The sequence below is a fragment of the Rhinatrema bivittatum genome, chromosome 3, assembly GCF_901001135.1.
Source record: "Rhinatrema bivittatum chromosome 3, aRhiBiv1.1, whole genome shotgun sequence".
In the NCBI taxonomy this organism is placed as follows: Eukaryota; Metazoa; Chordata; class Amphibia; order Gymnophiona; family Rhinatrematidae; genus Rhinatrema; species Rhinatrema bivittatum.
The window spans coordinates 394,056,496-394,068,885 of NC_042617.1; the positions used below are offsets into that span (position 1 = coordinate 394,056,496).

The following is a 12,390-nucleotide window of genomic DNA, read 5'->3' on the forward strand; positions in this document are numbered from 1 at the left end:
CTGTACCCCTCCCTCCAAAGTGTGGTACTATAGGCAACCACCTAGTTTCCCTAATGAAAGTGCCAGCCTTACCCAGTGAGACCCCCAGCTGGGTTGAGCTCAGGTAGGCCCAGGACCCAGACTCTGACTCTGACTCCTGGCAGGGGGTTAAAAGGCCTAAGAAGGCCCCCAACTGAACTCACTCCAGCTGGTAGGTCCTGGCACCGGGTTAGTTATGGGACCACTTTTTTTTGCATTTAATTTCTTGGCAAATAGTGTACACTAATCGCTAATAGCATATACTATGTCCCGAAACAAAAACAACCAAAAAGTTTTGGGTTTTTCATATAGATGTTACATGTTTCAGGTAAAACAAACTAAAATGAATATGGGCCATTTTTCATCAGATCACCAATTTGTTTAAAATGAATGCACATGGCAAGGTTTTAACGTTGTGCTGAAATTAGGACTTGCATTCTCAGTTTTCAGAGAAACCTTGAATGCAAGTGATGGGTAGAGTTAAGCGATGAGTGAACCTAAGCATAGCACACAGGGAAAGAAATCAGAAATAGCAGAATGTATCTGGGTGATAAACTTATCCTAAGTCGATTTAGGGTTCTGAAAGTGAGAGAATTCAAAGCTATAATATAGAATTCTTTCAACTTTCATATTCTATAAATATTTCATATTAATTTCAAAACAATTGAAATTGTTTTGTAAGAGAAATCAGGGAAGCAAACCAATCTGGCAGTGCAATAATAATGGGAGATTTCAATTACCCCAATATTGACTGGGTAAATGTAACATCAGGACTTACTAGAGACATAAAGTTCCTGGATGTAATAAATGATTGCTTCATGGAGCAATTGGTTCAGGAACCAACAAGAGAGGGAGCTATTTTAGATTTCATTCTTAGTGGAACGCAAGATTTGGTGAGAGAAATAACTGTGGTGGGGCCACTTGGCAACAGTGATCATAACATGATCAAATTTAAACTAATAACTGGAAGGGGGACAATAAGTAAATCTGCAGCTCTAACACTAAATTTTAAAAATGGAAAATTTGATAAAATGAGGAAAATAGTTAGAAAAAAACTGAAAGGTGCAGCTGCAAAGGTTAAAAGTGTTCAACAGGCTTGGACATTGTTTAAAAATACAATCCTAGAGGCGCAGTCCATATGTATTCCGCGCATTAAGAAAGGTGGAAGGAAGGCAAAACGGTTACCGTCATGGTTAAAAGATGAGGTGAAAGAGGCTATTTTAGCCAAAAAAACATCCTTCAAAAATTGGAAGAAGGATCCATCTGAAGAAAATAGGATAAAACATAAGCATTGTCAAGGTAAGTGTAAAACATTGATAAGACAGGCGAAGAGAGAATTTGAAATGAAGTTGGCCATAGAGGCAAAAACTCATAATAAAAGCTTTTTAAAATATATCCAAAGCAAGAAACCTGTGAGGGAGATGGTTGGACCATTAGATGACAGAGGGGATAAAGGGGCTCTTAGGGAAGATAAGGCCATTGCAGAAAGACTAAATGAATTCTTTGCCTCCGTGTTTACTAATGAGGATGTTGGGGAGATACCAGTTCCGGAGATGGTTTTCAGGGGTGATAAGTCAGATGAACTGAACGAAATCACTGTGAACCTGGAAGATGTAGTAGGCCAGATTGACAAACTAAAGAGTAGCAAATCACCTGGACCAGATGGTATGCATCCTAGGGTTCTGAAGGAACTAAAAAATGAAATTTCTGATCTATTAGTTAAAATTTGTAACCTATCATTAAAATCATCCATTGGACCTGAAGACTGGAGGGTGGCCAATGTAACCCCAATATTTAAAAAAGGCTCCAGGGGTGATCCAGGTAACTATAGACCAGTGAGCCTGACTTCAGTGCTGGGAAAAATAGTGGAAACTATTCTCAAGATCAAATCGTAGAGCATATAAAAAGACATGATGTAATGGAACACAGTCAACAGGGATTTACCCAAGAGAAGTCTTGCCTAACAAATCTGCTTCATTTATTTGAAGGGGTTAATAAACATGTGGATAAAGGTGAACTGGTAGATGTAGTGTATTTGGATTTTCAGAAGGCGTTTGACAAAGTCCCTCATGAGAGGCTTCTACGAAAACTAAAAAGTTATGGGATAGGAGGCAATGTCCTTTTGTGGATTACAAACTGGTTAAAAGACAGGAAACAGAGAGTAGGATTAAATGGTCAATTTTCTCAGTGGAAAAGGGTAAACAGTGGAGTGCCTCAGAGATCTGTACTTGGACCGGTGCTTTTCAATATATATATAAATGATCTGGAAAGGAATTCGACGAGTGAGGTTATCAAATTTGCGGATGATACAAAATTATTCAGAGTAGTTAAATCACAAGCAGACTGTGATACATTACAGGAGGACCTTGCAAGACTAGAAGATTGGGCATCCAAATGGCAGATGAAATTTAATGTGGACAAGTGCAAGGTGTTGCATATAGGGAAAAATAACTCTTGCTGTAGTTACACGATGTTAGGTTCCATATTAGGAGCTACCACCGAGGAAAAAGATCTAGGCATCATAGTGGATAATATTTTAAAATTGTTGGCTCAGTGTGCTGCAACAGTCAAAAAAAGCAAATAGAATGTTAGGAATTATTAGGAAGGGAATGGTTAATAGAACGGAAAATGTCATAATGCCTCTGTATTGCTCCATGGTGAGACCGCACCTTAAATACGGTGTACAATTCTGGTCGCCACATCTCAAAAAAGATATAGTTGCAATGGAGAAGGTACAGAGAAGGGCAACCAAAATGATAAAGGGGATGGAACAGCTCCCCTATGAGGAAAGGCTGAAGAGGTTAGGGCTGTTCAGCTTGGAGAAGAGACGGCTGAGGGGGGATATGATAGAGGTCTTTAAGATCATGAGAGATCTTGAATGAGTAGATGTGACTCCGTTATTTACACTTTCGAATAATAGAAGGACTAGGGGGCATTCCATGAAGTTAGCAAGTAGTACATTTAAGACTAATCGGAGAAAATTCTTTTTCACTTAACGCACAATAAAGCTCTGGAATTTGTTGCCAGAGGATGTGGTTAGTGCAGTTAGTGTAGCTGGGTTCAAAAAAGGTTTGGATAAGTTCTTGGAGGAGAAGTCCATTAATGGCTATTAATCAATTATACTTAGGCAATAGCCACTGCTATTAACTGGATCAGTAGCATGGGTTCTTCTTAGTGTTTGGGTAATTGCCAGGTACTTGTGGCCTGGTTTTGCCTCTGTTGGAAAAAGGATGCTGGACTTGATGGACCCTTGGTCTGACCCAGCATGGCAATTTCTTATGTTCTTATGTTCTTACATTTTGTGTTTTAAGCTGATTTCATTTTTCAATTTAAAAATATTTCCAAAATCAGTGGATACATTGTAATTGCTTATTTTTAACCATTGTTCTTTGAAGGAGCAGAACAATAAGACACACAGTTGGGTCATATAATTTGCATGTCATGAGGGAGAATTTTTCTAGACATATCTAGTAAATCTTTGACTATATATGGGAGACTTCCTGTGTATTGCTTGACCTGTTGCTTGAAATTTGACTATGCTATCTAACTGAAGTACTATCTTTCTTTTTCTCTTTTATCCATTTTTTCATTTCCTGGTCTTTACCACCCCATCCATCCCACCCTACCCCAGAAGGCATGTCTAGATAACTCAAAGAACTTTCACTGGGTAAAGTACTGGAGGGCTACCTTCTTTGACACACACCCTTAGTGACACTTGTTGGCATACAGCCATTTTCCCTCCCAACTAGGGTCTGAAAGTATCTCTTCCAGCATGTGCTGAGGCCTGATAGGCCTGGATAAAGTATCAACTGTTTTAACTGACATAAGAACAACTCCCAAATGGGTAGATGGCTGTGCTGTGTGAATTATTGTTCTGCTGATCTTAGATTGATGTATACCCTACCTTTCTAATTCAAAAAGGCCTGCCCAACACAATTATACTTTCTCCAACTGCAAGCAGGTGGCTTGATCCACTGAGATGGGATTACTAGAAAAGGGTGGTTTTCAAATAAAAAATCTGTGGAAGACTAGAAAATATGAATAAACACCAATGGATATAATGCATGTAAACATTTCACCCATTTTTTTTAGCAGAAAAATACATGTAGCACAAAGACAGGAAGATGAATATGAAAACTAACAGAAATGTATACTAGGAGGTTGGAAGTTGGAATTCTATTCTACAAACAGACTTTGCTGGATGAGCCTGCAATATTGATTGACATCCATATCAATACAATAGAGATTAGTTAATGTTTGTACAGCCTTCCATTTTGCAGCCTTGCACATTTCTTTGAAGGAGGTTAATCTTAAAATGGCAACTAAAGTTGCCATTGATTTGACAGCATGGGTTTTGACAGACCCATTTAAAATCTAATTTACAAGGGCATAACAATGAGACCTCCAATTTGCTATCCACCTGGAGATGTCTTTTTGTCACTGAGAGGTGAGCACTGTTAGGATGAAAATAAACAAAACGTTGAAAGGACTTTCTCAAGGTTTAAGTGCATTCCAGATTAAAAGCACAGAAAAATGCATGCACATGTATTGAACCCTTAGTGTAGTTAAATTGGATAGAAAGTAGAAAGCAAAAACTTTCTTGCAATCTAGTGTGAGAGATGCAGATTTTCCCTTATGTACACATGGATGAGAAAAGAATATTGGAAAGATGATTGACTGATTAAGATATAAATCTGACCCCACCTTAGGTAGAAACTTTGGATGAATGCAGACCACCACACCATTCTCATGTTATGGTGAATACGTAATTAAGACCTGGAGTTCACTAACTCTGTGGGCTGTTACTGCCACCAAAAATTCAACCTTCCGGATCAGGTATTTGAACACACAAGAATCTAGATAATAGAAGGAGGCTTTCATTAGCTGAGCTAAAACCACATTGGTGTCCCAAGACACAGTAGAAAGTTTTAGAGGATACTTGGAGTAAAGCTAGCCTTATATAAACCTAACAGCAAAAGTCTGAACACATATTTATTTATTTTATTTACAGTACTATTTATTAGTTACCCTATGCCCATGCCCTAGGCGACATACATTGTAAACTTTCCTAAAACCATCAATTACAAACAAAACATAAATCTCAAGGAAAATAAAAACACATAAAAACATCTAATCAAGACAGATTGGCTCACATTAGTGCCACTACAGTTATAAATTACAGAAAAGCCTGTTTTAATAAACTTTTTCAAAAGGGACTGAAAGATCTTAGTGTATATAATGAGGCACAAGTTCTCTGTCAACAAGTTCCAAATGTCAGGAGCTGCCACAGAAAAAACTCTCTCTCTAGTCTTTGTGAGTCATGCAACGCATACTGAAGGAACTTCAAGCAGACCACGCTGAGAAGAAGCAAAGTGATCTCGAAGGATTAAGCACATGCAGCACAGCAAAAGCCCAGGGCAAAGATGACATATCCAAACGTTTATGCATTAGCATTACGACTTTATATATAATGCGCTGTTGAATTGTCAGCTAGTGCAATTCCATCAGCACTGAAGTTATATAATCTTTCATACTACATCCAGAGATTATTCAAGCTGCAGCATTCTGAAGAATCTGAAGGCCTCACGCTGTACAGGCTGGCAGCCCCAATTACAATAGTCAAGTAGCGGTAAAATTAATGCTTGAACTACTGTTCAAAAATTAAAACTGTTCAATAATGGCTTCAGGCCACGCAATAATTGGAGCTTAAAGAAACCATTCACCATCACCTTGATCTGTGATCAGAAGGACAAATTACTGTCAACTAGTACACCTAAACTTCTTACTTGGATGGCAATCGGCAGATCAACATTCTCATAAAATGGATGTTTTTATGGGAGCCGCTTTGAGCCTTGAACTCATTGGGATATAAATCTTTAAATAAATAACACAACTAAATAAATAAATAAGCACTGAAGGACAATAAATTCCGTTTTTGAAAGATTTAAAGACAATTTGTTATGATTGAGCCACTGTAGTACTGCAGAAGTCTCAGTCCATGAAGGACAGACAGGGATAAAAAACGGAATATTATCAGCATATAACCGGTTTCCCACAGAAGCCTGACCAGCAGCTTACATAATGGTGGCAACATGAATATTAAAAAAACTGCTGATACCTTGTAGGCCACCAATATGAACTGTATGTACCAAGGAGGTGTTATTACCAACATGAATTTGCTCTGATCAACCAGACAGATAGGATTAATATCATGACAGCACCGAGCCAGAAATACCACACTCCCTAAACCTATAAAGGAGGATCTGATGGTCAACGGTGTCAAAGGTGGCTGATATATCCAATAACACCAAAATAAATCTCTACCCTCCATCAAATCTTCACCTGATGCCATCCAGACTGGAGAATAAGCAACGTCTCAGTGCTGAGCGATTTTTTAAAACCAAATTGGAACAGATGCAGTACTTGAAAATCCTGTACAAAGGATTCAGTTATTTCAGGTCAAAGTTTCAAGTAATTTTGGAACAAAGGAAAGAAATAAAATGGGCTGATTACTGAAATCAGATGGATCAAAACTGGGACTTTTTAGCAAAGGTCTCACCAAGAACTATTTTTGCACTTCAGGAACAGTACCTTGTTCAAATGACAAATTAACTAAGGATGTAAAAAATGGCGAAATGATGTCTTTTGTAGATTTCAGAACCTTAACATTACATGGATTCAGGGGACAGAATAAGCCATTCAATGAAGAAATCACCTGCCCTCAGACACTGCTTCTAAGTGAGACCACTTAATTTCAGAATCCTCTGATAATGTAATAAACCAAGGTTTAACTGAACTAAAAGATGCAACAATTTAAAGACCTTGGCCATTAAAAGAATCAAAATGGCATCACAATTTAAGTAATTAGGAATGGTTATTCCCTCATTTACTGAACCTCCAGGTAAATTTGTTATATTGAAAACCAGCCTAAATAACTCCTTAGAATTATTCTTGGCTGAACGAATGTGATAACTAAAAAAGGCTTTCTTGGCTTCAGCCACAGATTTATTATAAGTGACCAGCAATGCCCAATATGCCTGAAAGGCCTCTCTAGTTCCAGATTTGTACCAATTGCACTCCCTCAAAAAATATATTGGTATATAAGGTTCCCTGATAAAAGACGGTGGTTTATCATAATTATCCAATTGGACTTTGATGGAGTTGCTTTTCCAGCTAGACTCTGAAAAATGAAGGTCCTCCAGTAGTTTTTGTGTGGTACAGAATGAAAACTCTAAGGACCTGCCCTCACAACAGATGGTAAGCCTCCTCCTAGTGGATTCTTTTCTAAAGCGAGAAGGACCCTAGACACTTCCTTAGACAACTCAAAGCTAGCAATTACTACCCTCTCAAAATCCAGGCTATGAGGGCTAGAGACAAATGCTGGTATGGAGTAATGAGCCTTGATTTGGTAAAAATCTATCCACATGGGCCACTTAATAGACCATATCTGTCTTGGTCGATATGACACTGAGGATTAAAGATCTTTTGTTTCTTCTGAGGTTTACTAAATTCTTGGTTACCAGAAGCCTGGGGAGATAGAGTATATAAGAGGTATATCCCAATGGAAAGAGGCAGTCCAAAGAAGAGAAAACAAAATGGTGAAGGGGTCAGCTTTAAAAGACATATGAGAAGAGGCTGAAGGATTTGAATATGTATACCCTGGAAGAGAGGAGGTACAGGGAAATATGATACAGACCTTCAGGTACCTGAAAGGTTTTAATGATGCACAATCATCAAACCTTTTCTGTTGGAAAGAAATCAATAGAATTAGAGATGATGAAATGAAACTCCAGGGAGGATGACTCAGAATCAATGTCAGGAAATATTTCTTCATGGAGAGGGTGGTGAATACCTGGAATGCCCTTCCAGACGGGCTTCGCCCCATTTGTCTCACCTTGTTACTGGCTCCTCCCGCTTACCTAGGAAAGATGTCTACCACCGCGTCTACAATCTGACCTCTCTGGCATCCCCAGAATGGCTATGGTGCAGCCTCCCGCCATGCTCCTCCCAGGTACCTACTAGGGTGCGTGCGTGCGTGCCACCCACGTCTTTATTGCAACCTTGGCACGAACCTCAGGGGCGTTCCCCTTTGCTGACGTCATGCCATCTGGGTATATAACCTATTCTAATGTGCTAGCTCGTTGAATTAGCAAGGACTCGAATACGTTCCTGTCTACGCTACTCCTCTGCTTCTGTGCTGCCGCTGGAAGCTCTCTGCCCTTCGGGGTAACTGCCAACCTGGGTACCCACTCCTCGGGGGCCCTCTGCTTTATTTCAGGTGCCTTACAAGGAACAGGTACTCGCTCCTCGAGGGCCTGCTCTCCCTGCCTCGGTGCCTGCACTATATTCTTCAACCTGGTGGAATCGCATACCTACAGCAAACACTTAGTGAGTACTCTAACTCTCAGTCTATCTCATCCACAGTACTACCTTGCTGGGAAACCGGCTTCGGAACTTCCCTATACCAATGGGGTGAGAAGGGCTCCTTCTGCCGAGGTCCCTGAGATGCTACTACCAGACTGCCTCACTACTGCCACCTCTGGTGGCTCTCTTCAAGCTGTACAATAAAGAACTAACTGTGTTTGTGCGTTCTGAGTCTAGCCCAGTACTGTGGCTCCTCATGGGGCTCTTCCCCATGAGTGTGGTCATCTGCCACAGTACCCAAGGATCCACCCAAACACTGCTTAACCATAACACTCCATCACTGCTCTCGGCTTCGATGGCAGTGGGAAAAGGGGAATTGGATTCAGACAGCAACCAATGAGGGCCCCCGACTTTTACAGATTGGGGAACAAAAACATGGGGGTAACTTGCTGATGCAGCTTTTACTACCCTTAATCACTAGCTTGATACTTTCCATGCAGCTCCATCATTGCTCTCTGCTTCCACAGCAAGGGTTAATAGAAATTGGATTCAAATAGCAACCAATGAGGGCCCTGACATTTACGGTCTGGGAAACTGATAAGCACGAGGGAAACTTGCATAGTGTAGCAGTTACTGGCATAAGCTTGCTGGGCAGACTGAATGGATCATTTGGTCCTTTTCTGTCATCATTTCTATATTTCTATCAGGCTGATACAGTACAGTGCGCTCTGACGGAGCGCACTCTTAACCTGCCCTTGGACATGCGTTTTCCCTTATCCCTTTTTCAGTAAGGGGCGGAAAATGCGCGTCCAACCCGCGGAACTTAATAGGGCCCTCAACATGCAAATGCATGTTGAGGGCCCTATTAGGTATTCCCGTGTGATTCAGAAAACAAAATGTGCAGCCAAGCCGCACATTTTACTTTAAGAAATTAGCGCCTACCCAAAGGTAGGCGCTAGTTTCTGCCGGCACTGGGAAAGTGCACAGAAAAGCAGTAAAAACGTCTGTGCACCCTCCGACTTAATATCATGGCGATATTAAGTTGGAGGTCCCGAAGGGTAAAAAAAGTAAAAAGAAAAAAAAAATTTAAATGGGCCGGCGGCTGTCGGGTTGAAAACCGGACGCTCAATTTTGCTGGCGTCTGGTTTCCGAGCTCGTGGCTGTCAGCGGGCTCGAAAACCAACGCCGGCAAAATTGAGCATCGAATGTCAAACCCGTTGACAGCCACCGCTCCGGGCTAAAAGGAGGCGCTAGGGACGCGCTAGTGTCCCTAGCGCCTCCTTTTGCCCGTTTCTACCACCGGGCCTCATTTAAATAGAGAATCTCCCGTGAACTTTACGGAATCGGCCTGTATGTTTCTATGAAGGGAGGTGTTTATGTTGCTTGATTTCATTCTGATCTCTTCTTGGAGCATAGGACTGGTACTTTCATCTTCAGGATTGTCACATTCAGATCTACCCTGAGAAGTCCCCACTTGAGGGAGATTCTGTTTGGTGTGTTCTCATTCAAGAACTACTCTTGGGGGTCCAAAATAGCCTTCCGGTTTTAATGTTTGCTTGTACAAAGGCCCAATGATGAAGAAAGTGGGACAGAAACACTGCAGGAGTTCATTTTTCCTAAGTGCAGACACTTTGCATTTGTCTGCAGTTCTCAAACAAAGGACCAGATGTACTAAAGGTTTCCTCCCATTTTGTGTATATAGGGAAAATGTTTAATACATAGAGCCCTTATTTGTAACCACATTTTTGTATATTGTCCAAATACATTTTCGCCACTGAGGACATGACACACACAATACATTGTAGGAGGGAGGATAAAAGAAGAAATTAATAAGCCTGCACTAGATGCACAACAGATGTATCATGCTTCCTGTTTCTCAAAGTAGGTTTTGAACATCTTGCCTAGAAAAATAACTCAGTAGTTTCATCTCTGAAAATACTTTGAAAAATAAAATCCTTACTATGTTCCTTGCTTCTAACTGCTTCTCATCTCAGTTTGCATGCTTACAAAACAAATTATTGGGATTTCCTGCCTCACACTTTCTAATGGGTACTTTGCATGTCATAAAAATTCAGTGGGCACTAATTAATAATACCAAAAAACTTACATCATTTCCATGAAGGCCATCTGAGCCTGTTTCTCCTTTCCCACCTTTTTCACCCTAGATATAAAAACAACATTTGAGTCTTATTAAAAATAAATATTCATTTTAACAATATTGTGACTTACATAAAAATGTTTTTAGCTTTTTAGGTTTGTTCTACAGTATGTACAGTAAGTATACTGTTGTCCTTCAATATTGCATGAATTCCTAATGCCCGCTTCTCTGCAAATTATTTGCAGTTATTAAAATTAATAGTACTTCCAGCAAACAGAATTTAGCCAAGATTAAACTGAGCTGGTATTCAATGATATGTCACACAGATGTTCATCTCCTATGTAGCTGAAATCTATCAGGCCATTTGCTGTTGGCCCTTAGGCATGCCTAGGGCTGTTTGCCGCTTTTCAACAGATGGCAGCATGTTTGCAGTTTTTTTTTTTCTCCTCTGAGGTAGGATATGGTCTGTAGGTTACATTGGTTGACTATTAACTAGCAAAAACACAGGCTATTTTTCAGTTATAAGAATGATTCACTGCATGAAAAATAATTCCTTTGGACTTAATTCACCACTGTCTACTCTCCCACTCTGACCGGTACAACTGCAATTAGGAGCAAGATGCAATTTCTTTTATTGATGAATATTTCTATTACAGTAATCTGAATACCAGCCATGCCCCTTTCCTTTTTCATAGCAAATAGAGGAAAGTTAAACTAATATGAGTCATATTTCAACCCAGATCATTTTATAAAGAAACCAATTTTCTCGATACGTAGTGCAGGTTATGGTTACAGTGCAGAAGCCGATCATTGGCACAAGATGCTACTAGGAATGGCCTGTTTGGGAATAGTGTTGTCAATTGGCTCTACTTTTTTCAGAACAGGTTAATCCAGTCATGATTTTACCCATTTGCTTACATTAATTTCTAGTCCTGTTTTTTCATAGAAAAAAAAAAATCAGAGCTGCATGTCTATGCATGCCATGGGATAAAACTAGGACAGAATCAATCTGGCCTGGAAAAACACTGAGCTAGTTGGAAATCCTAGTTAGGAAGCAGGTTTGAGTTCTATCAGAACTTCCATCTTACGTAATTTTCTGCAGACAAAATGTTATCAGAACATTGGTATGTAGATTCCTTTTACTGGAAAGTAATCAAAATATTGTCAAGGTTTCAAATTAAAGAGAGTTACCCTGGTTTTGCTTTTTAGTGACTTATTTCTCAGTTTTCCCCGCACATGCTCTAAGAAGCTTCATTTTGCCTTTTGTTTTCATGTTCTAATAAGGATGAAATTATTGCATCAGTCCATGTGCTTGTCTCTGTTTCTCCCTCCAGATAAGAAAAATAACTTCAGGCAAGGCTTGCAGCTACAGCTACTAAACTTGTTTCTAATTTTGTTTAATAGATTTTGGGTACAAACCTTGCCTGCAGATTGTTTCTCTGCAGTGAAAATACCTCATAGGCAAGCTCAAGAAATGAGAAATCGTTGCAATCTCAATCAAACTGGAAATAAAGCCTACAATTAGCTTGAAAATATTTCTCGCCCCAGCTCTACTGCCTCACCTAACGGGTCTTGCAGTCAGGATATCCTTAACGAATATCGGGCCAGTTTTAAAATGCCAACGGGCGTAAAATTTGGGGGTTACGCGAGTGGCCAGGCTCTGCATGTGCAGCATGCATTTTCTTAAGGGCCCAGCTCATGCGTAACCCCTGATATGCGCCGAAGTGCCGAGCCCTTGGAAAGGGGTGGGCTAGGGGTGTGTGGTCTGGGCAGGGAGGGGCGAGGTGGGAGGTGGGCCAGGATAGTGCCATTAGATGCTGTCCAGGGAAGTGCACCCCGGCAGCCGGCCATTACATGGAACATACATCTGCTCCGGAGTAGCAGTAAATAGAAAAATAAAAAAATTTGGG

The 12,390-nt window shown here is 40.3% G+C and overlaps 1 protein-coding gene across 5 annotated transcripts in view; it reads right to left on the minus strand.

The window, feature by feature from the left end:
* The window catches only part of COL19A1 (collagen type XIX alpha 1 chain), a 1,176,857-nt gene that overhangs the window by 801,810 nt on the left and 362,657 nt on the right, over positions 1-12,390 (minus strand). For all 5 annotated transcript variants that reach the window (XM_029595659.1, XM_029595658.1, XM_029595657.1 and 2 more), the window contains exon 13: positions 10,490-10,543. In XM_029595659.1, the coding sequence (XP_029451519.1) occupies positions 10,490-10,543 (54 nt within the window). The remainder of the gene's footprint in view (positions 1-10,489; positions 10,544-12,390) is intronic.